Raw genomic sequence first — 27,122 nt, 5'->3', positions numbered from 1 at the left:
CCCCCCCCCCCCCATCTGTAGCGAGCCAAGCGCTCAATAAAGGGAGAGCTGTGCTGCTAAAATGTCAACTACTGTATATAAAATAAACACAGGCTGTTTGTCCTCCAGGTGGTTCACTCAGAGTGCAGATGCACAAATCGTATGTATTTGGGAGCTGTACGAATGAGCACCGGTAAAACATGCATACTTGTACTCCAATGGCTCACATTTAAAATCAGAGTATCAATTTGAAATCAGTCGATGCGACTGTACCAGTCCGCATGGCAACAGTACAGTGATTGGTTAAAAATGTGCCTCTGCTCCATGTGGCGTAGTATTGAACTAGTAGCACATAGATGGCTTCAATCCAGTTCTAACAGTGAAAGGAACTTTTGACTTTCTGTCCAAAACCCACAGGACACAAGCAGCCAGTGCTTAAGAATATGGAGTTTTAGTAGTGGTGATAGTAGTGGTGGTAGTAGTAGTAGTAGTGGTGTAGTATAGCAGCCGTAGTGGTAGTAGTATATTAGTAGTATAGTAGCAGTAGTGGTACAAACTAGTAGTAGTACTAATAATAATACATGTCATTTCTATAGTGCTTTTCATTAGAGTTACCTCATAGGACTTAGGCAAAAATAAAAAGGACAAAAACATTTAGAATCAAGGGAGGTAAAATATCAGCATCAATAGAAGTATAGTAGTAGAAGTATTGTAGTAGTATAAATAGTGTAGAAGTAGTAGAAGTATTATACCAATAGAAGTATTGTAGTAGTAGAATGATTATGTCAATAGAAGTATAGTAATAGTAGTAGTAGAAGTATAGTAGAATATTATTAGTGTAGTAGTAGTAGACGTATAGTAGTAGTAGAAGTATAGTAGTGGTATAAGTATAGTAGTATTATATAAGTAGTAGTATTGCAGTAGTAAAAGCGTAGTAGTATTGTAGAAGTATTATGTCAATATAAGTATAGTAGCCGAATAGTAGAAGTATAGCAGTAGTAGAACTATAGTAGTAGTACAAGTAATAGTAGTAGTAGTATAGTAATAGTAAAGTACGAGTATTGTAGTAGTATAGTCTAAGTAGTGTAGCAGTATAGTATAGGTATTGTAGTAGTACTATGGTATCGGTAGTAGTAGAAGTATAGTAGTAGTAGAAGTACTGTAGTAGTAGAAGTAGTATAATTATTGTAGTAGTAGACGTATTGTTGTTGTAGTAGTAGAAGTATTGTAGTAATACAAGTATTGTAGTGGTAGTAATAGTAGTAGTACTATAAATATGGTAGTAGTAGAAGAGTAGTAGTAGAAATATTGTAGTAGTAGTAGTAGAAGTATTGTAGTAGTTGAAGTATAGTAGTACTATAGTATCAGAAGTAGCATTGCCGGACCTGGAGTCGGTGCCCCAGTGCATTGCATAGATCTTGGCGAGGTGGCCCCTGAGAGTACGCCGCGTCCTCATCTGTATCCGGCCCACTGAGTCCAGACCAGCTGTGATCTGCCAAGACACCAGGCCCAAAGGAAACATCATCAGCATAATACACCACAGCCTTTCATAAACTTCAGGCTAGTCTGGAGTTCAATCCAAATATGTCAATCTTATTTCATAGCCTAATAGCTACGCCATTTGCTTCACAGCTATGTTTGTTTCATAACTATTTGAGTCTTAGCTTAGTGGTTAATATTCAATCAAAACGGATACAGGGTCTACATGGTAAGACTAGAAACACACTGGGATTTCAGATGGTCAAAAGAGGCTCAAATTCAAGTGTAACAATGAACTTCCTTATCCTGAAAGCCTGCTTACTGGTTGCGATTGGAAGGATACCAACAGGTCATGTATATGTAGATGGAGGTAAATGTTTGGCTTTAACAAGCACACAACATGCACTTATTTCTATGTACAGTTGAAGTCGGAGGTTTACATACACCTTAACCAACTACATTTAAACTCAGTTTTTCACAATTCCTGACATTTAATCCTAGTAACAATTCCGTCTTAGGTCAGTTAGGATCAACACTTAATTTTAAGAACGTGAAATATCAGAATAATAGTAGAGAGAAGGATTTATTTCAGCTTTTATTTCTTTCATCACATTCCCAGTGGGTCAGATGTTTACATACACTCAATTAGTATTTGATAGCATTGCCTTTAAATTGTTTAACTTGGGTCAAACTTTTCGGGTAGCGATCCACAAGCTTCCCACAATAAGTTGGGCGAATTTTGGCCCATTCCCCCTGACAGAGCTGGTGTAACTGAGTCAGGTTTGTAGGCCTCTTTGCCCGCACACACTTTTTCAGTTCTGCCAACAAATTTTCTATGGGATTGAGGTCAGGGCTTGTGATGGCCACTCCAATACCATGACTTTGTTGTCCTTAAGCCATTTTGCCACAACTTTGGAAGTATGCTTGGGGTCATGATCCTTTTGGAAGACCCATTTGCGACCAAGCTTTAACTTCCTGACTGAAGTCTTGAGATGTTGCTTCAATATATCCACATAACTTTCCTGCTTCATGATGCCATCTATTTTGTGAAGCGCACCAGTCCCTCCTGCAGCAAAGCACCCCCACAACATGATGCTGCCACCCCTCGTGCTTCACGGTTGGGATGGAGTTCTTCGGCTTGCAAGCCTCCCCCCTTTTCCTCCAAACATAATGATGGTCATTATGGCCAAACAGTTCTAGTTTTGTTTCATCAGACCAGAGGACATTTCTCCAAAAAGTACAATCTTTGTCCCCGTGTGCAGTTGCAAACCGTAGTCTGGCTTTTTAATGGCGGTTTTGGAGCAGTGGCTTCTTCCTTGCTGAGCGGCATTTCGGGTTATGTCGATATAGGACTCGTTTTACTGTGGATATAGATACTTGTGTACCTGTTTCCTCCAGCATGTTCACAAGGTCCTTTGTTGTTGTTCTGGGATTGATTTGCACTTTTCGCACTAAAGTGCGTTCCTCTCTAGGAGACAGAACGCGTCTCCTTCCTGAGCGGTATGACGGGTGCTTGATCCCATGGTGTTTATACTTCCGTACTATTGTTTGTACAGATGAACGTGGTACCTTCAGGCGTTTGGAATATGCTCCCAAGGATGAACAAGACTTGTGGAGGTCTACCATACCATCAGTCTTGGCTGATATCTTTTGATTTTCCCATGATGTCAAGCAAAGATGCACTGAGTTTGAAGGTAGGCCTTGAAATACATCCACAGGTACACCTCAAATTGACTCAAATGATGTCAATTAGCCTATCAGAAGCTTCTAAAGCCATGACATCATTTTCTGGAACTTAGTGTATGTGAACTTCTGACCCACTGGAATTGTGATACAGTGAATTATAAGTGAAATAATCTGTCTGTAAACAATTGTTGGAAAAATTACTTGTGTCATGCACAAAGTAAATGCCCTAACCGACTTGCCAAAACTATAGTTTGTTAACAAGAAATTTGTGGAGTGGTTGAAAGAAACGAGTTTTAAATGACTCCAACCTAAGTGTATGTAAACTTACGACTTCAACTGTAAGTAAATGTGTAATCCTTTACCTGTGAAAGAGTGGAGTCACTACAGGCTTTCCTAGCATCCTGTAAAAAAACAAAAAACATGGCAAAGTTCAGAGTTTTGAGAGACTGAAAGGTGCTAAGTATATCAGACAGCAGTTCCAGACAGTAGTTCCAGTATAATATGATTTGAATGGCTGATAGATAGATGCCAAGGAATGGCATCGAATGCTTATCTGAAACATTATTCTGCAAAGATCTTTACGGTTTAGATTTCTTGAGTCAAGGATTCAATACAGACAGAGACACACACACACACACACCATACCCGGATTTGATTGCGTAGTTGCTCTGCTTCCTGCCGTAACTGTTCCAGCTCACTCATTGTCCGTCTGTGATGTGTTCAGGAATACTGGGTTTGTAAAAAAAAATAAACACACACAGACGAGTTGATACCTGCAAAACACAGACAGTTAAACTTTCAGAGGAGCACTTCCCTAGGCTGGAATAAACACGGACATCCTGTGGGCTGCTTTGGCCTGAGTGGAGTACAGGCAATAGCCTGTACCCAGACACAGGCAGCCTATACCCAGATACAGGCACTACTAGGGGAGGCCTGGGTCTTCAATCTCCTCCAGTCTGGTTCAAAAGGTCATAGACTGACTTTTTCCACTCAATCAGGCCTGGTGTTTTGCACTGTGCTGCTTTAGCTCCATGCCCGGCCATTGATTGTTTGAATATGATTTGATGTGCAAATGAAGGGTGTTACTGTACTATAACACTAGGCTGTGTGTGTGTGTGTGTGTGTGTGTGTGTGTGTGTGTGTGTGTGTGTGTGTGTGTGTGTGTGTGTGTGACCACTTCCTTTACCTAGGGGAGCCTGAATGTGGGTCACAGAGCACTCTTCAGAAATGTTTGGAGCGCCAGGCCCCTTTCATTTTTGCAGCATTCTATCCAGAATCAAATCAATCAAATGTATTTATAAAGCCCTTTTTTACATCAGCCGATGTCACAGTGTTATACAGAAACCCAGCCTAAAACCCCTAAACAGCAAGCAATGCAGATGTAGAAACATAGCCTAAAACCCCTAAACAGCAAGCAATGCAGATGTAGAAACATAGCCTAAAACCCCTAAACAGCAAGCAATGCAGATGTAGAAACATAGCCTAAAACCCCTAAACAGCAAGCAATGCAGATGTAGAAACCCAGCCTAAAACCCCTAAACAGCAAGCAATGCAGATGTGGTGTGACGCAACCTTGAATTAGTGTTTAAGTTCCATTTCGATGATTTAGCAATTAGTCTGCTAGGGAATTGATTTGTTCCACATTGGAAAATAAATAACATTTGTGAGAGAATGTGCAAAGCTGTCATCAAGGCAAAGGGTGGCTACTTTGAAAAATCTCAAATATAAAATAGATTGGGATTTGTTTAACACTTTTTTGGTAACTACATGATTTCATATGTGTTATTTCCTAGTGTTGATGTCTTCACTATTATTCTACAATTTAGAAAATAGTAAAAATAAAGAAAAACCCTGGAATGAAAAGGTGTCCAAACTTTTGACTGGTACTGTATCTATACATATATATATGTATAGATACAGTACCAGTCAAAAGTTTGGACACCTTTTCATTCCAGGGTTTTTCTTTTTATATATATATATATATATATATACACACACACATATATACACACACACACACACACACACACACACACTGCTCAAAAAAATAAAGGGAACACTTAAACTACACAATGTAACTCCAAGTCAATCACACTTCTGTGAAATCAAACTGTCCACTTAGGAAGCAACACTGATTGAAAATAAATTTCACATGCTGTTGTGCAAATGGAATAGACAACAGGTGGAAAATATAGGCAATTAGCAAGACCCCCCCAATAAAGGAGTGGTTCTGCAGGTGGTGACCACAGACCACTTCTCAGTTCCTATGCTTCCTGGCTGATGTTTTGGTCACTTTTGAATGCTGGCGGTGCTTTCACTCTAGTGGTTGCATGAGATGGAGTCTACAACCCACACAAGTGGCTCAGGTAGTGCAGCTCATCCAGGAGGGCACATCATGTGGCAAGAAGGTTTGCTGTGTCTGTCAGCGTAGTGTCCAGAGCATGGAGACACTACCAGGAGACAGGCCAGTACATCGAGGAGGCCGTAGGAGGGCAACAACCCAGCAGCAGGACCGCTACCTCCGCCTTTGTGCAAGGAGGAGCAGGAGGAGCACTGCCAGAGCACTGCAAAATGACCTCCAGCAGGCCACAAATGTGCATGTGTCTGCTCAAACGGTCAGAAACAGACTCCATGAGGGTGGTATGAGGGCCCGACGTCCACAGGTGGGGGTTGTGCTTACAGCCCAACACCGTGCAGGACGTTTGGAATTTGCCAGAGAACACCAAGATTGGCAAATTCGCCACTGGCGCCCTGTGCTCTTCACAGATGAAAGCAGGTTCACACTGAGCACATGTGACAGACGTGACAAAGTCTGGAGACGCCGTGGAGAACGTTCTGCTGCCTGCAACATCCTCCAGCATGACCGGTTTGGCGGTGGGTCAGTCATGGTGTGGGGTGGCATTTCTTTGGGGGGCCGCACAGTCCTCCATGTGCTCGCCAGAGGTAGCCTGAATGCCATTAGGTACCGAGATGAGATCCTCAGACCACTTGTGAGACCATATGCTGGTGCGGTTGGCCCTGGGTTCCTCCAGTCATGGCTGGAGTGTGTCAGCAGTTCCTTACTTCCTACATGGCAGTAAGGAAATGATCTCAAATGAATGCAGGATATAAAGAAATTGATGAAAATGTATACAATTATTTTTGATTGAAGCTTATTTGAACAGTAGAAAACAATCAGAATGGAGAAAGACCCGTTGAAATCACTTAGAATGTACAGTCGTGGCCCAAAATATTGGCACCCTTGCACAACTCAATTTTCCCTAAAAATAAGTTGAAATTGAACAAAGTATTTGGTCTCCACAATTCTTTATTTCACTGTTAATATTACAGAACCGTTGTTTATGATTCAGAACTTAATATATCCATTTAAAATCATAAAATAAACAGACAATGGCACTGACAAAATTATTGACACCCTAAACTTAACATAAAGGCACAGCCTTTGGTAAAAATAACTGCAATCAAGTGCTTCCTTTTAGAGCTCGACCGATTATGATTTTTCAACACCGATACCGATTATTGAAGGACCAAAAAAGCAGATATCGATGAATATATATATATATATATTTTTAAATCGTCCAAATCGGTGTCCAAAAATACAGATTCCCGATTGTTATGAAAACTTGAAATCGACCCTAATTAAACAGCCATTCCGATTAATCGGTCGATCTCTACTTCCTATAACCATCGATGAGCTTCCTGCACCTCTGTACTGGCAGTTTGGACCACTCCTCTTGGTCAAACTGCTCCAGTTCTCCCAGATTAGAAGGGTGCCTTCTCCTAACTGCTGTTTTCAGATCTCTCCACAAGTTTTCAATGGGATTTACATCTGGACTCATTGCTGGCCACTTCTGAACAGTCCAGAGTTGTCTTGAACCATTCCTGGGCTCTTTTTGAAGTGGGTTTGTGGTCATTGTCCTACTGGAAGACCCATGACCTTCGATGGAGACCCAGCTTTCTGACACTGGGTCTGACACTGCGCTCCAAAATACCTTGGTATTCTTCTGATTTCCTGATGCCATGCACAAGTTCAAGGCACCCAGTGCCAGAAGCAGCAAAGCAACCTCAAAACATCACTGAACCTTCTCCATGTTAGACTGTAGGGAAGGTGTTCTTTTCTTTGAAAGCTTAAATTTTGTTTCCTGTAAACACAGAGATGGTGTGCTTTACCAAAACGCTCTAATTTGGTCTCATTCTGTCCACAGGACATTCTCCCAGAAGGATTTTTGGCATGTTCAGGTGTGTTTTGACAAATTGCAGTCAGGCTTTCTTATGTCTTTCTCTCAGTAGTGGGGTCCTCCTGGGTCTCCTACCATATAACCCCCTTTCATTGAGTTGGCGACGGATGGTGCGAGTAGACAATGTCGTAACTTGTGTCTGAAGGTCAGCTTGAATCTGTGTGGCAGTTGACCGAGGTGCTTTCACCACCACTCAAACAATCCTTTGCTGCAATCTTCCATCAAGTTCTCTTGCAGCCACGTCCAGTGAGGTTGGATGCAGTGGCATTGGCCTTAAACGTCTTGATAACATTACGTACGGTGGAAACAGGAACATCAAGGTCTCTGGAGATGGACTTGTAGCCTTGAGATTGTCCATGTTTGGCTACAATCTTGTGTCTGACCTCCTCAGATCATTTTCTGTTTTTCTTTATTTTCTCCATGCTCATTGCAGTACACAGTGACACAAAAAACAGGAAAATTAGTCCTTTTCTCTACTCAAACTGGTTGAATATGTGATTTTTAAACTGCAGGCACCTTCAGGGTGGGTTCAATTCCAAAGTGAATGAGAATCACCTGCTTGAAATCTCATTATTTCTAACTACTTCTAGAAGGTGCCAATAATATTGTCCGGGCCATTTTAGGATTTCTTTTAGTAAATTATTCAGATTGTTTTTGTTTTGTTCAACTGCACACCAAAAACATACATATGTGGATACCAAAATCTGTTTTAATTTCAACAATTTTCTAGACAAAATGGTGCATTATTTGAAAAAAGTACAAGGGTGTAAATATTTGTGTCCATGACTGCATGCGTTGCACCCTAGGGTCATGCACTACTCATGAAGCAAATTTTTTACTTTCATTATTCAAAAACATAAAAATACCATCAAATACTGTAAACATTTCAAAAAATGAGGCATCACAAGTGGCGCAGGGCTCTAAGGCACTGCATCGCAGTGCTAGAGGCGTCACTACAGATCCGGGTTCGATCCCGGTGCGGCTGGCTTCCGGGTTAAGCGAGCAGTGTCAAGAAGCAAGCAGCTTGGCGGGGTTGTGTTTCGGAGGACGCATGGCTCTTGACCTTCACCTCTCTCTCTCGAGTCTGTACGGGAGGTGCAGCGATGGGACAAGACTAACTACCAATTGGATATCATGATAAAAGGGGTAAAAGTACAATTTTTAAATGTTTTAATAATAATAAAAAAAACATCATATGATGTTTTGGCCATATCACCCAGCCCTAAATGAGAGGCCCAGTGAATGGCACAAAGACAGTGATGACAATGTGGAGCTCTGCACTGGCTCCCTATTGTTTAGTGCTGGGCACCACCTCAGTATGCAGGCCCTAAGTCTGGCCATGGATGGAAGGCTCTACACTCTATCAAGTGACAACAGCCACCACCTGCTCAGCACTATTGTAACCAACGCTGACACACACATGCATAAATGCATTCCCAATTCAACATGTGAAAAAAACAAACATGTGCATGCACACACAACGCAATACACCCACAAAAGAATGCCTCTCACACACACACACAATGTCTGCTGGGTTAAAGTCACTGGAAATTCAACAAGATGTCCTCAAAGCACCTTCTATTGTAATATCACATGTAGCTTTGGCTTCCAGGCCTCGATTCAACTTCTAGGCTTCACTTACAGTCGGAAGTTTACATACACCTTAGCCAAGTACATTTAAACTCAGTTTTCACAATTCCTGACATTTAATCCTAGTAACAATTCCCTGTCTTAGGTCAGTTAGGATCACCACTTTATTTTAAGAATTATGAAATGGCAGAATAATAGTAGAGAGAATGATTGATTTCAGCTTTTATTTCTTTCATCACATTCCCAGTGGGTCAGAAGTTTACAATACACTCAATTAGTATTTGGTAGAATTGCCTTTAAATTGTTTAACTTGGGACAAATGTTTTGGGTAGCCTTCCACAAGCCTCCCACAATAAGTTGGGTGAATTTTGGCCCATTCCTCCTGACAGAGCTGGTGTAACTCAGTCAGGTTCGTAGGCCTCCTTGCTCGCACACGCTTTTTCAGTTCTGCCAACAAATGTTCTATAGGATTGAGGTCAGGGCTTTGTGATGGCCACTCCAATACCATGACCTTGTTGTACTTAAGCCATTTTGCCACAACTTTGGAAGTATGCTTGGGGTCATTGTCCATTTGGAAGACCCATTTGGGACCAAGCTTTAACTTCCTGACTGATGTCTTGAGATGTTGCTTCAATATATCCACATAATGTTCCTCCTGCCTTATGATGCCATCTATTTTGTGAAGTGCACCGGTCCCCCCTGCAGCAAAGCACCCCCAAAACATGATGCTGCAACGCTCGTGCTTTACAGTTGGGATGGTGTTCTTCAGCTTGCAAGCCTCCTCCTTTTTCCTCCAAACATAATGATGGTCATTATGGCCAAACAGTTCTAGTTTTGTTTCATCAGACCAGAGGACATTTCTCCAAAAACTACGATCTTTGTCCCCATGTGCAGTTGCAAACTGTATTTTTTATGGCAGTTTTTGGTCCCCCTCGGGATGGTTGAGCTAATGTAGGCTAATGCAATTAGCGTTGAAAGTAACAAGAACATTTCCCAGGACATAAGACATATCTGATACGGACAAAAAGCTTACATTCTTGTTAATCTAACCACTAGGCAGCGTAGCCTAGTGGTTAGAGTGTTGGACTAGTAACCGGAAGGTTGCAAGATCAAATCCCCGACCTGTCGTTCTGCCCCTGAACAGGCAGTGCTTTGCACAAAAAGGAATTCACAGGCAAGGATATTGCTGACAGTATGATTGCACCTAAATCAACCATTTATCAGAACTTCAAGGAGAGCGGTTCAATTGTTGTGAAGAAGGCTTCAGGGCGCCCAAGAAAGTCCAGCAAGTGCCAGGACCATCTCCTAAAGTTGATTCAGCTGCGGGATCGGGGCACCACCAGTACAGAGCTTGCTCAGGAATGGCAGCAGCCAGGTGTGAGTGCATCTGCACGCACAGTGAGACAAAGACTTTTGGAGGATGGCCTGGTGTCAGGAAGGGCAGCAAAGAAGTAACTTCTCTCCAGGAAAAACATCAGGGACAGACTGATATTCTGCAAAAGGTATAAGGATTGGACTGCTGAGGACTGGGGTCAAGTCATTTTCTCTGAGGAATCCCCTTTCCGGTTGTTTGGGGCATCCGGAAAAAAAGCTTGTCCGGAGAAGACAAGGTGAGTGCTACCATCTGTCCTGTGTAAAGCATCCTGAGATCATTCATGTGTGGGGTTGCTTCTCAACCAAGGGAGTGGGCTCACTCATAATTTTGCCTAGAACATAGCCATGAATAAAGAATGGTACCAACACATCCTCCGAGAGCAACTTCTCCCAACCATCCAGGAACAGTTTGGTGACGAACAATGCCTTATCCAGCACGATGGAGCACCTTGCCATAAGGCAAAAATGATAACTAAGTGGCTCGGGGAACAAAACATTGATATTTTGGGTCCATGTCCAGGAAACTCCCCAGACCTTAATCCCATTGAGAACTTGTGGTCAATCCTCAAGTGGCGGGTGGACAAACAAAAACCCACAAATTCTGACAAACTCCAAGAATTGTTTATGCCAGAATGGGCTGCCATCAGTCAGTATGTGGCCCAGAAGTTCATTGACAGCATTCCAGGACGGATTGCAGAGGTCTTGAAAAAGAAGGGTCAACACTGCAAATAGTGACTCTTTGCATCAACTTCATGTAATTGTCAATAAAAGCCTTTGACACTTATGAAATTCTTGTAATTATACTTCAGTTTTCAATAGTAACATCTGACAAAAATATCTAAAGACACTGAAGCAGCAAACTTTGTGAAAATTAATATTTGTGTCATTCTCAAAACTTTTGGCCACGACTGTAGACATTGTTAATGTTGTAAATGACTATTGTAGCTGGAAACAGCTGATTTTTTTCTAGAATATCTACATAGTGTACAGAGGCCCATTATGAGCAACCATCACTCCTGTGCTCCAATGGCACGTCGTGTTAGCTAATCCAAGTTTATAATTTAAAAAGGCTAATTGATCATTAGAAAACACTTTTGCAATTATGTTAGCACAACTGAAAACTGTTGTCCTGATTAAAGAAGCAATAAAACTGGCCTTCTTTAGACTAGTTGAGTATCTGGAGTATCAGCATTTGTGGGTTCAATTACAGGCTCAAAATGGCCAGAAACAAAGCACTTTCTTCTGAAACTCGTCAGTCTATTCTTGTTCTGAGAAATTAAGGCTATTCCATGCGAGAAATTGCCAAGAAACTGAAGATCTCGTACAACGCTGTGTACTACTCCCTTCACAGAACAGCACAAACTGGCCCTAACCAGAATAGAAAGAGGAGTGGGAGGCTCCGGTGCACAACTGAGCAACAGGAAAAGTACATTAGTGTCTAGTTTGAGAAACAGACGCCTCACAAGTCCTCAACTGGTAGCTTCATTAAATAGTACCTGCAAAACACCAGTCTTAACGCCAACACTGAAGAGGCGACTCTGGGATGCTGGCCTTCTAGGCAGAGTTGCAAAAAAAAGCCATATCTTAGACTGGCCAATAAAAAGAAAAGATTAAGATGGGCAAAAGAACAGACACTGGACAGAGGAACTCTGCCTACAAGGCCAGCATCCCGGAGTCGCTCTTCACTGTTGACGTTGAGACTGGTATTTTGCGGGTACTATTTAATGGGTGTGGGTGAAATAGCAGAATCCACTAATTTGAAGGTGTGTCTACATACTTTTGTATACAGTACCAGTCAAAGGTTTAGACACACCTACTCATTCAAGGGTTTTTCTTTATTTATTTTGACTATTTTCTACATTGTAGAATAATAGTGAAGACGTCAAAACTATGAAATAACACATATGGAATCATGTAGTAACCAAAAAAAAGTGAGATTCTTCAAAGTAGCCACATTTTCCACTCTTCTCCTCTCCTGGCTGCATGTGCTACATTGAAATAGAATGAATAGAACTGGCATCCTCATTCAAGTCAATGATGGCATAATGGGTGGACTGGCGGCCATTGCGAGTGTACCCATAGGAGCAAAGCAGGAAGTCAAAGTAGGAAGTAAAAGCAGGAAGAGTACCCATCAATATGTGCTGTGATTTTTTTTAAATATGAAACTCAACTGCATTACAGAGCCACATCAGTTAAACGGTAGACTCAGCGATATGACGTAAATGCAGAAAGCAAACAGCATAGTGGGTCACACAAAAATGAACCTTTGTAGTGCAAGGCTCGGCTAAACTTCTCAGCTGTTTTGGTCTGAACCTACCATGCTAACAGTGCGAAGCGAACCCAATGTACATGGCAGATACTGCGTGTGACTGTGTGGGAGCAAAGTCTTGCATCTCACTCATCTCAGTATCTGCGGCACTGCTAGTGGCAAAGGTCATTTTGCTGTGTCTACCTTTAACATTACTTGAAATTACCATTTCTACATTAGCATGGCATGTAGACTGTTTGCTTACGACACCTTGTTTGTTTCAGCAAAGGAGCAACCAAGTTTAATCACATTAAGAATCCACGCTACCACAGAATCAACCACACCAATGCCAGCCGTCTTCAGTCAGCTGTTCGTTCCACCCCCCCAAAAAAATCAAATGATATATAAAATTTTTTTAACATTTTTTTATTGCGGTTATGACCAATATTTTTTTTTCATGACAGTTTTACGGTCTTCATTCATAACCGTCAGTTACACAGTTATACGGTAATTGTGCCAGCCTTAAATGTATCCAGCTTTAAATTGAAGATTGGATTAATTTTCAAAGTAACATTGTCTCTGGTGAATTGGTATTGCTGGCTGAATAGGACTTTGATCTGATATGTGTTTTGTGTTAAACCACTGTAATAGTCAAAAGCCATGGTTGTGAATGTTTGGAGTGGTAGATATTGGTCACGTCACACAGAGTGTGATGTGAGTATGAAATGTCAGTCTTGTGGGGAATTAAACAACATTTTGTTTGTGTTGTGTGTGAGCAGGTGCGGTGGTTTTGGGATGACATTTTTTTAAACTAGGCAAGTCAGTTAAATACAAATTCTTATTTACAATGACGACCAACACCGACCAAACCCAGATGACACTGGGCCAATTGTTCACCACCCTATGGGACTCTCAATCACAGCCGGATGTGATACAGCTGGGATTCGAACCAGGGACTGTAGTGACACATCGAGCACTGCGATGCAGTGCCTTAGACCACTGCGCCACTCAGGAGCAATCTCCAATAGGGTAATGCATAGTTTCCAAGAGGTGGACATGACTTAAACCTGTGTGAAGACGAAACGAGACGTGGAAGCCCTACCAGGTGACAACTTGTTCACTTCCCAGAATGACTATTCCAAACTTCTGGAGAATTATATCACTCGAATTGACTGCCCAAATAGGCTAATTATTTCCCGGACAAGCTGAGTATTTACACGGCAGTATTTACAAGTGCAGACATTAGGAGATGCATGAAATGCATGCAGTATAAGATAGATGCATATCAATCATGATCTTCATATTTTCTCTAATAAATCATTTGCCACTTATCGCATAGCCACTGTAACAAGATAAACCTTACTAAAACATACCCAGCATGTTTTTGTTCTATTGCCTACCAGTTCACGAACAGCTACAGTATAACAGGTCAAAGTTTACATACTAAGATAACAGATAGTGGTAATGCTGTTTACAACACTGCATTACCTCAACTGGTCTGGTTTGAGGCCTTATTAAACATGTAATGATATTGTTTTAAACTGTATCATACTGCATATGTACTGTATAAATAATAACTACAGCAAAAACAAACAGTGCTCTAGTTACAGGACTAAGAAACTATAGGAAAATGGCTATCATTTTAATACGGATTGTGGATACAATCAGAGAGATAGGATATATGAAAGTCCCAACTTTGTTACAATATTGTTACGTTGTAACAGCACCTCAACACTGAACTGGAAGGTTCCTCTCTGTTCTGACAGATTCTTGAACACGTGTTGCTTTGACAAAATGAATTGTTGAGATATTTTATGTCTCCAAACCCATATCAATGATCGTGGCAGGTATTTTCAAGACAAAATATGCAGCAAATTAAGCAATATATGCGCCCCGTTACATTAGCAGGCTTGCTACAAGTTGCCGCTCAAATGAACAGAATGTCATCTATAATTGATTAATGTAAATATAAAAAATGAAGACGAAAAATGAATACCACCGGTATCTTGCTCTACATATCTGAATAAGGCTTCGTTATTATAATCGTGAATATAGTCTTATTAATCTATAGCCTACGTCGTTTATTTCCGTCAGACGTGCAAGGCCGCGTTTCGATAACACCGAATCATCACCAATAAAAGCTTCGGTGAGAAAAACTGCAAGCCTTGAAAGATATATAAGTAGCTATTATGATGAACACTATTCAATATATGGGGTTTTTAATGTATCAATTCATCTCTTAATGTTTTGCAACCTCAATGCAAAACAAAGGCCGACATCAAACCGTATTGTATAGGGTGTACCCAAAGCAGGAAATAAAACCAAGAAAATGCCAAGAGGTTCAGCTCGTTTAGCACACGTTTTTACCTGAAACTGGATTTTTTGGGGACTGTCCACGTCGTTCCAATCAGTGTCACGATAGTCCGTTTTCAAATGGCAAACATGGTCTCGGTTGTGAAAGAAATGTCAAGATAGCGGTATTAATTTTAAGACAATTTAACTGATTTAAAGGGCCAGGGACTCGCGCAACTCGGTCAGGATTTGACAGAATGTTCACCAACCAATCTAATCACCACACCCATGAGGAAACTGGGAACATGGCAACAGTGCGCCGAGGGGTGCACTCACAGAGATGTAGTTTGTTTTAATATGACCTATTTCTAAAACATGTTCAAACGTATTCATAAGACACGTTTTTACATTTATTTCAGTGAGTTTGCTCTACTTACTTAAGTGTCCGTTTTTCTTGTGCAATAATGAGCAAATCAATCGTGTCGCAATAGCTTTGTTTTACCCACAGGAAAATGGTATTGTCTGTCAGCTCCCTCAATAAAACGAAAGAACGGAGTACATAAAACAAATAGGTACAATGATGTGCGTGAAAAGCTATTGCAGAGTTCTGCACACTATTTGATATTATTTTCAAATGTTGAAGAAGCTTTAACCGCCGAATGCATTTATTATTCCTTCATCATGTTGTATCGGTTACAGCTGTGGCTCTTGAGCCACACAGTGGATTGGGAAGGGAAGTGTGCAGTAAGAGGGGCGACAGAGTGCTTTACGATGACGAAATTCCAAAGTAATTCCGTGTTTACTTAAAACGTCAATCAGCAGTTGAAACAATATCAAAGCTGGTCCCCGACTGTTAAGGGAAAAGGCTGGGGTATGAGGTTGGAGAAATGTAACCACTCTCAAATTAATAACAGAGCTATGGATGTGAGGACGGAGCATCCATGATATCAAAATTATAATTTTAACCATGTTTTGAAGTGTTTGTTTACATTTGTAGTGTTTGTTTACATTTACTTTGTTTACAAACGTTGGAGTAAAATAAGTTCATATTATAGGTTCTGATGGGGTATGACAGTTGAATTAAGTTTATAAAATTAAATGTTACTGTTCACACATATTTAGCAGATGTTATTGCATGCGTAGAAAAATGCTTGTGTTCCTATCTCCAACAGTACAGTAGTATCTAACAATTCACAACAATACACACAAGTCTAAAAGTTAAAAAATGAAATTAAAAAATATATAAATATTCGATCGGAGTGGCATTGCCTAAAATACAGTAGAATAAAAAACAGTATTTACATATGAGAAGAATAAACCAGTATGCAAACATTATTAAAGTGACTAGTGTTCCATTATTAAAGTGCCCAGTGATTCCAAGTCTATGTACAGTTGAAGTTGGAAGTTTACATACACTTAGGTTAGAGTTATTAAAACTCATTTTCCAACACCTCCACAAATGTCTTGTTAACCAACTATAGTTTTGGCAAGTCGGTTAGTACATCTACTTTGTGCACGACACAAGTAATTTTTCCAACAATTGTTTACAGACAGATTATTTCACTTATAGTTCACTGTATCACAATTCCAGTGGGTCAGAAGTTCACATACACTAAGTTGACTGTGCCTTTAAACAGCTTGGGATATTCCTGAAAATTATGTCATGCTTTAGAAGCTTCTGTTAGGCAAATTGACATCATTTGAGTCAATTGGAGGTGTACCTGTGGATGTATTTCAAGGCCAACCTTCAAACTCAGTGCCTCTTTGCTTGACATCATGGGAAAATCAGCCAAGACCTCAGAAAAATAATTGTAGACCTCCACAAGTCTGGTTCATCCTTGGGGGCAATTTCCAAACGGCAGAAGGTACCACATTCGTCTGTACAAACAATAGTACGCAAGTATAAACGCCATGGGACCATGCCTCCTAGAGATGAACGTCCTTTGGTGCGAAAAGTGCAAATCAATCCCAGAACAACAGCAAAGGACCGTGTGAAGATGCTGGAGGAAACAGGTTACAAAAGTATCTATATCCACAGTAAAACGAGTCCTATATCGACATAACCTGAAAGGCCGCTCAGCAGGGAAGAAGCTACTGCTCCCAAACCGCCATTAAAAAAAACAGACTACGGTTTGCAACTGCACATGGGGACAAAGATCGTACTTTTTGGAGAAATGTCCTCTGGTCTGATGAAACAAAAATATAACTGTTTGGCCATAATGACCATCATTATGTTTGGAGGAAAAAGGGGTAGGCTTGCAAGCCGAAGAACACCATCCCAACCGTGAAAAACGGGGGTGGCAGCATCATGTTGTGGGGATGCTTTGCTGCAGGAGGGACTGGTGCACTTCAAAAAAATAGATGGCATCATGAGGTAGGAAAACAATGACCCCAAGCATACTTCCAAAGTTGTAACAAAATGGCTTAAGAACAACAAAGTCAAGGTATTGGAGTGGCCTTCACAAAGCCCTGACCTCAATCCTATAAAACATTTGTGGGCAGAACTGAAAAAGCGTGTGCGAGCAAGGAGGCCTACAAACATGACTCAGTTACACCAGCTCTGTCAGGAGGAATGGGCCAAAATTCATTGACATTTCACATTCTTAAAATAAAGTGGTGTTCCTAACTGACCTAGGACAGGGAATTTTTACTCGGATTAAATGTCAGGAATTGTGAAAAACGGAGTTTAAATGTATTTGGCTAAGGTGTATGTAAACTTCCGACTTCAACTGTGCAGGGTGCAGGGTTGCACAACCGTGTGGAAGCCGGCTAGTGATAGCTATTTAACATTCTAATGGCCTTGAGATAGAAGCTGTTTTTCAGTCTCTCGGTCATAGCTTTAATGCACCTGTACTGACCTCACCTTCTGGATGATAGCTGTCCGTGGCTCAGGTGGTTGATGTCCTTGTTGATATTTTTGACCTTCCTGTGACATCGGGTGCTGTAGGTGTCCTGGAGAGCAGGTAGTTTGCCCCTGGTGATGCATTTGGCAGTCTGCACCATCCTCTGGAGAGCCCTGCGGTTGTGGGCGGTGCAGTTGCCGTACCAGGCAGTGATACAGCCCGACAGGATGCTCTCAATTGTGCATCTGTAAAGGTTTGTGAGGGTTTTAGGGGCCAAGACAAATTTCTTCAGCCTCCTGAGGTTGAAGAGGGGCTGTTGCCTTCTTCACCACATTGTCTATGAGGGTGGACCTTTTCGGATCGACAGTGATGTGTACGCTGAATAACTTGAAGCTTTCCACCTTCTCCTCTGCGGTCACGTCAATGTGGATAGGGGCGTGCTCCCTCTGCTGTTTCCTGAAGTCCACGATCAGCTCCTTTGTTTTGTTGACGTTGAGTGAGAGGTTATTTTCCTGGCACCACTCGGCCATGGCACTAACCTCTTCCCTGTTGGCTGTCTCATCATTGTTGGTAATCAGGCTTACTACTGTTGTGTTGTCTGCAAACTTGATGATTGAGTTGGAGGCGTGATTGAGTTATGATTGAGTTATGATTGAGTTATGATTGAGTTATGAGGCATTTCTAAGTTATATTCTTCAAGAATCAATGGGCAGCCTACATATAATTCATTTATATGTCCAAAAATGGATGTAGCAACTGCAGATTGCCCATTTAATATTTATTATTATCAATTTTTTGAAGAATTTAGGAATACAGTGTGATTAGGCCTACACAATTTTGCAATTGATATGCAAAACATACACTATTAGAACTGGTGGAACAAGGAACTGTGGAGATCTTCAAGGAACCCCTGGAGTTCCTCAAGTAAACATTGCTAGTCAATGGTTCATATTTGCACCTTTGGTTAGTTGTCGGGGTTCTTGGAGAAACCTTTAATGTTTAAATGTAGAAAAGGGTTCCTGGAGGAATCCTGGACTGGAGGTGTGGCTTAGTAGAGGCGTGGCTTTCATATAGATATTTTAGGCCACACTTGGGCCTAAACGTCATCCCTGTTAATCTGTTATGTTGTATTGTAATTAAATGGTAATTATAATTCACCCAAATTTCAAAATTGTACATGGGTTTCCTTATCCTGTAAACAGTTTATGGACAAATTATGACAGCAATCCATGCTTCGGTTTAGTTTCTCTGGCAGTAAGCAAACGTAGGAGGCGTAGAAAGGAGTTCCAACATCTGTTTTTAAGGGGAAATTGACGTTAGGTTGAAAATACTGTATCCCTGAAAAAAGGATGTTGACGTTTCATCTGACTCCGCATAGGTTTCCACATTCTAATGTTTCAGCCTTTGTGGCGCAACTCCCATTCAAATCATGGGAACGATATTAGCATTTTTCAAAAGTATCCAAAATTGATTGTGAAGCTCAACAAAGTCACTTCTTTATGTTTGGAACATAAACATTGTGATGACAATCAAAAATAACACATGAACAGGAATTACATTTATGCCCACGGGTGGCTTAAAAAGATCTAACTCAATGCCACGTCCCTACTAAGCCACACCTCCAGTCCAGGGTTCCTACAAGAACCTCTCAACTAACCGAAGGTGCAAATATGAACCATTGACTAGCAATGGTTCCTTGAGGAACTCCAGGGTTCCTAGAGTCACCACTAATTCTAAGAGCGACCGATATTGTAGCGACCTTAACCCAACACCTATGGGTTTTTTTTAGCGTTTGTGGCACAAATCCCATTCAAATCATGGGACTGATATTTAAATTTTTTGCGTTATTATGTCCAAATCATCCGAAAGTAACTCAAATTGTGATGCGCGAAAAATGTTTATATCGGTGCCATGACTTGAATGGGGATTTGTGCCACAAATGCATTTGGAAACAATGCCAGGGAAACTAAAACCAAAACATAGATTGCTGTCATACCTTGTCCGTAGACTGCTTACAGGGTAAGGAAACCAAAATGTAATTTTGGAATTTGGGTGAACCATCCTTTTAACACATCACCTAGCGACCTCATCAAGGGGTTCGTAACTCTTGGTGTAATAGTTAAAGTGTTGGTTAGACAGTCGCTGAACTTGGGTTTGAGTCCCGGTCCAGGCTACATCTCAAATTAGCTACAATATGATTCATCGTGTATACGTATTATGAATGACAGCACCAGGGAAAGGTGTGTCTGGTCTCATTCCAGAGTATAGGGGGTAAATAGTAGAACAGGATTTCTCTCCATTAGAACGGCGCTGAATTTTTTATGGGGCCAATGAAAGAGAGCAGTGGGACAGGCTTTTCCTAATCTCTGCGAGCGCTATAATCAATTAAGGGGAGATAAATTTGCACAGTCCTTGTCTTCCTCTTGGAATGGCATGGGGTCAGATTAAGTCTAATTGAATTCACACAGCAGTAGATTACCCCAGCCAATCCCTTTTTCCTAAATGCATTATGAGGATTAGGATTACGATGACAGCTAATAAAGATCCCTGTGTTGTTGATTCAAGGATGTAGTCCTATGATGCAGGGTAATGGTATGTTATACTGGAATATTGCTTTGACGTTTCACCTTTTAGACTGGTTTTGGACCAGTGCTAAACCAACAATTGTTTCTGGTTTGATATGCTGTGAAGGCCATTTAAATAAAGCATTAAGACTTTGAATGCCACCAAACAATTTTGTCAATTTATATCTGAAATCATGCAACGTTGAACTGTTCTGAGGTCTGAACATTACCGCAACAAGACTGAACAAAGTCTATTCCCGTCAAATGTTGGCAGTATTCTCACAGTTTCATAACAATGTCAATTATTCCTGTATTAGCTGGTGTCTCTGTAGTTTCTTGGAAAAAGAGAGGAGGTTGGTCACGTCCCCAGTAACACAACACAGGGCAAATTATGTCATGTCACTGTTTCGTTTGGACCCTTTTATCTGGGTGTATGGCTAAATGCAACCTTGTCCAATATTCTGGCCTGCCCTAATTTTGCCATATCTAAGCGTTGTAGAGACAAACCTCCAAAGACCTATCTCATAAACTGCAAAATATTACACTGACGACAACACAATAATGGTAATAACTCTGTAGTCAATAATACATGAATCTAATATCAAATTCATATGAATCTATGGAAACCCTCTAATAATGGCAGGCCACTGCATTATACATTTGACTTGATACCATCATTCAAGTCAGTAAATTACAGGTGTAGGATCATAATTCGATCACTCTTTTGTTGCTGAGAATATTCCTGCGCAGCAGGAAATGCAGATGAGCTTTGCGATTTACTTATAAGTTCACTGAAAACCCACACTAACACTTTTTGTGTACCCTACTTTTGTCCAGCTACAGTGCACTTGACTTTTTCCACATTTTGTTACGTTACTGCCTTATACTAAATTTGATTTTTTTTTAAAGTATGTCCTCATCAATCTACACCCAGTACCCATAATGACAAAGCGAATACAGGTTTTTAGATTTTTTGGGGAAAATGTATTAAAAATAAAAAACAGAAACACCTCATTTACATAAGTATTCAGACCCTTTGCTATGAGACTCGAAATTGAGTTCCGGTGCATCCTGTTTCCCTTGATCATCCTTGAGATGTTTCTACAACTTGATTGGAGTCCACCTGTGGTAAATTCAATTGATTGGACATGATTTGGAAAGGCACACACCTGTCTATATAAGGTCCCACAGTTGACAGTGCGTATCAGAGCAAAAACCAAGCCATGAGGTCTAAGGAAATGTCCGTAAAGCTCCAAGACAGGATTGTGTCGAGGCACAGATCTGGGTAAGGGTACCAAAAAATGTCTGCAACATTGAAGGTTCCCAAGAACACAGTGTCCTCCATTATTCTTAAATTGAAGAAGTTTGGAACCACCTAGAGTTGGCCGTCCGGCCAAACTGAGCAATCGGGTGAGAAGGGCCGGGCCTTGGTCAGGGAGCTGACCAAGAACCTGACGGTCATTCTGACAGAGCTCCAGAGTTCCTTTGTTGAGATGGGAGAACCTTCCAGGACAACCATCTCTGCATTACTCCACCAATCAGGCCTTTATGATAGTGGCCAGATGGAATTCACTCCTCAGTAAAAGGCACATGACAGCCCACTTGGAGTTTGCCAAAGAACTCTCAGACCATGAGAAACAAGATTCTCTGGCCTGATGAAACCAAGATTGAACTCTTTGGTCTGAATGCCAAGCGTCACGTCTGGAAGAAACCTGGCACCATCCCTACAGTGAAGCATAGTGGTGGCAGCATCATGCTGTGGGGATGTTTTTCAGCGGCAGGGACTGGGAGACTTGTCAGGATCAAGGGAAAGATGAACAGAGCAAAGTACAGAGAGATCCTTGATGAAACCGTGCTCCTGAGCGCTCAGACCTGAACCCGATCGAACATCTCTGGAGAGACCTGATAGTAGCTGTGCAGCGACGCTCCCCATCTAACCTGACAGAGCTTGAGAGGATCTGCAGAGAAGAATGGGAAAAATTCTCCAAATTCAGGTGTGCCAGGCTTGTAGCGTCATACCCAAGAAGACTCGAGGCTGTAATCGCTGACAAAGGTGCTTCAACAAAGTACTGAGTAAAGGGTCTGAATACTTATGGAAATGTGATATTTCAGTGTTTTTATTTGTGATACATTTGCAAAAATGTCTAAAAACCTGCTTTTGCTTTGTCATTATGGGGTTATTGTGTGTAGATTGATGAGGGGGGAGAAAAACAATTTAATCAATTTTAGAATAAGGCTGTAACGTAACAAAATGTTGAAAAAGTGGAAGGGGTCTGAATACTTTCCGAATGCACTGTAAACGCCTAACCACCTATCACGCAACATTATGGACTAAAACATTAAAATCCTGTTGCTGCAGGATTATTTTTGCTACGATAATAATGATAAAAAGAGATCTGACATCTGTATCAAGTCAATAAACTGAAATGCCTCCCAGTGAATGTATTTCTCTCATGCTTGGTAGTTGCTTCATCCAACAGATGTGAAAGGGTGAAATAGCAATGGCATTTAACATCTTAGATCACATCAAACCCCCCAACCATCTCACGGGTATCATCCACCCCCTATTAAAAGGAGTTTATTAGCCAACTGAAATCAGAGTCAATATGTCCAGCAAGCAGCACGTCATTCTCCAATCAGGTCCCTTGGTCGATTGCTTGGCAACCAAAAGGAGAGGGAATGGAGCGAATTGACACTGTAAAAATAGAACATCAATAACTTGGTGTCCTGACAAAAAGAAGCAGCAGAAGCTCTAAATAGCCTCAGAGCTCTGAACCAGGTACCCTGCCTGTACAGTATACCTCTATTGTTTTCCAGCCATGATTGACAGATACAGTAACACTTCATAAACACTTAGGAAAAACTGGGGAATTTGGCTTGCTGAAATACTGCATCTGATAAAGGTGATGCATTGATATCCTTAATTTAAAAAAAAGTTCCTCTTGCTTGCTAGAGTCATTGACATATGGTAAAAACTGTAGTGTAGGTAAAAGAAGTAGACAAGGCCTACTTTAATAAAAATAAATACAATATACAATAATAACACACACACGCTATTGCAAATTAAGGCCAGGCTTCACAGGCTGAAATTACATTTTTGCATCTACCTATACATTTTGTTTGTGTTTTTTGGCCCATTAATATTAGTATTTTCAAAAGGTTAACAGAAACATTTCAAAAACTTGATGAAAATGTATATTTTCTTTAGTTCATCATACAACTGTCATCAACATTTTAATTTTAATTTTATCCACTTTAAAGTGGACTTAGATCAATAATTTAGATTTGCATTTGAAGTACATGTCTAATATTTTACAGATAGAAAGATTGAAAGAATAATTTGTCCACAATCTGCTCTGGACAAGTTAGAGTGTGTTAACAACATTAAACCAAAATATTTTCTTCATCCAGTGTCCCAATTTATTTTGTTGCATTGTATGCAAATCTGTGAATATTTAATGAGATATCGCCTCAGTTGCATATTTTAATAAAATATTTCCGTTTTTTTTTTTAATACAGACAGATTTCCTATTTGTGCCTACATTCAACTGGAATACCGTGCATTCGGAAAGTATTCAGACCCCTTTCACTTTTTCAACATTTTGTTACGTTCCAGCGTTATTATAAAATAGATTTAATTGCTTTTCCCCCTCATCAATCTACACACAATACCCCATAATAACAAAGCAAAAACAGGTTTTTATAATTTTTTTACAAATGTATTACACTGAAATATCACATTTACATAAGTATTCAGACCCTTTACTCAGTACACTACCGGTCAAAAGTTTTTGAACACCTACTCATTCAAGGGTTTTTTCTTTATTTTGACTATTTTCTACATTGTAGAATAATAGTGAAGACATCAAAACTATGAAATAATACATATGGAATCATGTAGTAACCAAAAAAAGTGTTCAACAAATCTAAATATATTTTATATTTGAGATTCTTCAAATAGCCACTTTTTGCTTTTATGACAGCTTTGCACATTATTGGCATTCTCTCAACCAGCTTTATGAGGTAATCACCCGGAATTGGTTTTAAGTAAAATGTGTGCCTTGTTAAAAGTTAATTTGTGGAATTTCTTTCCTTCTTAATGCGTTTGAGCCAATCAGTTCTGTTATGACAAGGTAGGGGTGGTATACTGAAGATAGCCCTATTTGGTAAGAGACCAAGTCCATATTATGGAAAGAACAGCTCAAATAAGCAAAGAGAAACAACAGTTCATCATTACTTTAAGACATGAAGGTCAGTCAATATGGAAAATTTCAAGAACTTTGAACGTTTCTTCAAGTGTAGTCGCAAAAACCTCCAAGCACTATAATGAAACTGGCTCTCATGAGGACCGCCACGGGAAGAGAAGACCCAGAGTTACCTCTGCTGCAGAGGATAAGTTCATTAGAGTTACCAGCCTCAGATTGCAGCCCAAACAAATGCTTCATAAAGTTCAAGTAACAAACACATCTCAAAATCAACTGTTCAGAGGAGACTGTGAATCAGGCCTTCGTGGTTGAATTGCTTCAAGAAACACGAGCAATGAAACACAAGCAATGGACATTAGCCCAGTGGAAATGTGTCCTTTGGTCTAGAGTCCAAATTGGATATTTCTGGTTCCAACCTCCGTGTCTTTGTGAGTTGAGGTGTGGGTGAACTGATGATCTTCACATGTTTATTTTCCACTGTCACCCATGGAAGAGGAGGTGTTATGGTGTGGGGGTGCTTTGCTAGTGACACTGTCTGTGATTTATTTTGAATTCAAGGCACATCGCTGCAACTCCCATACAGACTCGGGAGAGGCAAAGGTTGAGAGCCATGCATCCTCCAAAACACAACCTAGCCGCACTGCTTCTTAACACAATGCACATCCAACCCGGAAGCCAGCCGCACCAATGTGTCTGAGGAAACACCGTACACCTGGCGACCTGGTCAGTGTGCACTGCGCACGGCCCGCCACAGGAGTCGCTAGTGCGCGATGAGACAAGGATATCCCTGCCAGCCAAACTATCCCTAACCTGGACGACGCTGGGCCAATTGTGCGTCGCCCCATGGACCTCCCGATCGCGGCCGGCTGCGATAGAGCCTGGGCTCGAACCCAGAATCTCTGGCCTTATACCACCGCGCTAGATGGTTGTCCTTCTGTAAGGTTCTCCCATCTCCACAGAGGAACTCTGGAGCTCTGTCAGAGTGATCATTGGGTTCTAGGACAATTCCTTTGACCTCATGGCTTGGTTTTTGCTCTGACATGCACTGTCAACTGTGGGACCTTATATAGACAGGCGTGTGCCTTTCCAAATCATGTCCAATCAATTGAATTTACCACAGGTGGACTCCAATCAAGTTGTAGAAACATCTCAAAGATGATCAATGGAAACAGGATGCACCTGAGCTCAATTTCGAGTCTCATAGCAAAGGGTCTGAATACTTATGTAAATAATGTATTGCTGTTTTTTATATTTAATACATTTGCAAAAAAAAGTAAACCTGTTTTCACTTTGTCATTATGGGGTATTGTGTGTAGATTGCTGAGGAAAAATAATCATTTAATCTATTTTAGAATAAGGCAGTAAAGTAACAACAAAATGTGTAAAAAGGGAAGGGCTCTGAATACTTGTAAGTTGATTGTGATATGATTAAGGGGAGAAATGACCCTATTAGGGTGTGGTCTGGCCTTAACCGCCTGCAACACGCAATAATACCAGATCACAGCATCTCATGTTGAACTACATTACTACCACTTTAAGGCACACAATACCCTTGGAGGACAGCTCCAAAACAGCCATTAACACAATATGTAGCTAGGTGCCAGAGGACGGCTGGTGGGAAGAGCTACACGGGCTCATTGCAATGACTGGAATAGAATAAATAGAACGGTATAAACACATCAAACATATGGAAACCACGTTATGACTCCGTTCCATTTATTCCATTCCAGACATTACAATGAGCAAGTCCTCCTATCCCACCAGCCTCCTCTGCTAGATGCCCATGTTAGGATGAGATGAGAAGCACTAATGAGATATCATGTTAGGATGAGATGAGAAGCACTAATGAGATATCATGCCAAAACAGCTTTTGATATGCTATTTTTATATGCATTCCCCATGTTTTCTTCTTCATGCCCTGATGTACTTCAATGGCCTACATGTATTATTACCACTGTATCGAAGGCAATTAAAACATGTACAAAGAGTATACCCTGTCTTGTCCACCAGACATATCTCCCGGGGAGGATGGATGTTGCCCGGGCAACCCTCATAAATGGCAAATGACGTCAAGTAGGTAGGTGCCAGAGGGAGAGCCAGAGCCAGGGAGAGCCAGAGCCAGGGAGAGCCAGAGCTTCTATAGCATAATGGATCTTTTTTTTTTTTTTTTTGAAAAAAAAGCCCTCTTGAAGAGCGCTAAAGTGACTTAAAATATGGCCAGTACCTCCCTCTCTGCAACTCTTCATCTGTGGAGGAAAATAGATGTTGATACGCCCAGCGTTCCACATTCTTTCACCGCCCTGGCATGGCCTGACCCATTTATAATAAGCCATTTGGAACAACTATTCAGCAACCATCTCACCATCTGGTGAACTATAAAATAAATGCTTTATAATTTATATAATTTGACACCCATGGTTTTGAGATGGCTGGTCTGGGTTTGTATATGCTCATTGCTGATCAATACACTGGTCTTTTTTTCATATGAACCTGCTCTGTTAGCTGTATTTCCCCATGGGAATGCATAAAATGACATTGTGTGTGTATACTGTGTATACTCACTGAAACTCAGTCTATGTAACTGCAAAGACAATAAGATAGATCAACCTTGCTCCCCATCCCAA

The 27,122-nt window shown here is 40.9% G+C and overlaps 1 protein-coding gene across 4 annotated transcripts in view; it reads right to left on the bottom strand.

Moving 5' to 3' along the window:
- The window catches only part of LOC139418943 (guanine nucleotide-binding protein subunit beta-4), a 35,109-nt gene that overhangs the window by 6,430 nt on the left and 1,557 nt on the right, over positions 1–27,122 (bottom strand). Inside the window, exons 1-4 of one of the 4 annotated variants that reach the window (XM_071168851.1) lie at positions 14,962–15,185; positions 3,790–3,917; positions 3,507–3,545; positions 1,365–1,471 (exon numbers count right to left, since the gene is read on the bottom strand). In XM_071168851.1, the coding sequence (XP_071024952.1) occupies positions 1,365–1,471; positions 3,507–3,545; positions 3,790–3,846 (203 nt within the window). In that variant the 5' untranslated portion in view covers positions 3,847–3,917; positions 14,962–15,185. Of the gene's footprint in view, positions 1–1,364; positions 1,472–3,506; positions 3,546–3,789; positions 3,918–14,961; positions 15,186–27,122 lie in introns of those variants that run through there. The other 3 variants (XM_071169026.1, XM_071168771.1, XM_071168942.1) reach the window with 3 other exon arrangements.

This window comes from Oncorhynchus clarkii, chromosome 1 (genome assembly GCF_045791955.1).
Source record: "Oncorhynchus clarkii lewisi isolate Uvic-CL-2024 chromosome 1, UVic_Ocla_1.0, whole genome shotgun sequence".
NCBI classification, from domain to species: domain Eukaryota; kingdom Metazoa; phylum Chordata; class Actinopteri; order Salmoniformes; family Salmonidae; genus Oncorhynchus; species Oncorhynchus clarkii.
The sequence above is the reverse complement of the archived record's forward strand: the minus strand, read 5'-3'. Positions and strand labels throughout refer to the sequence as shown.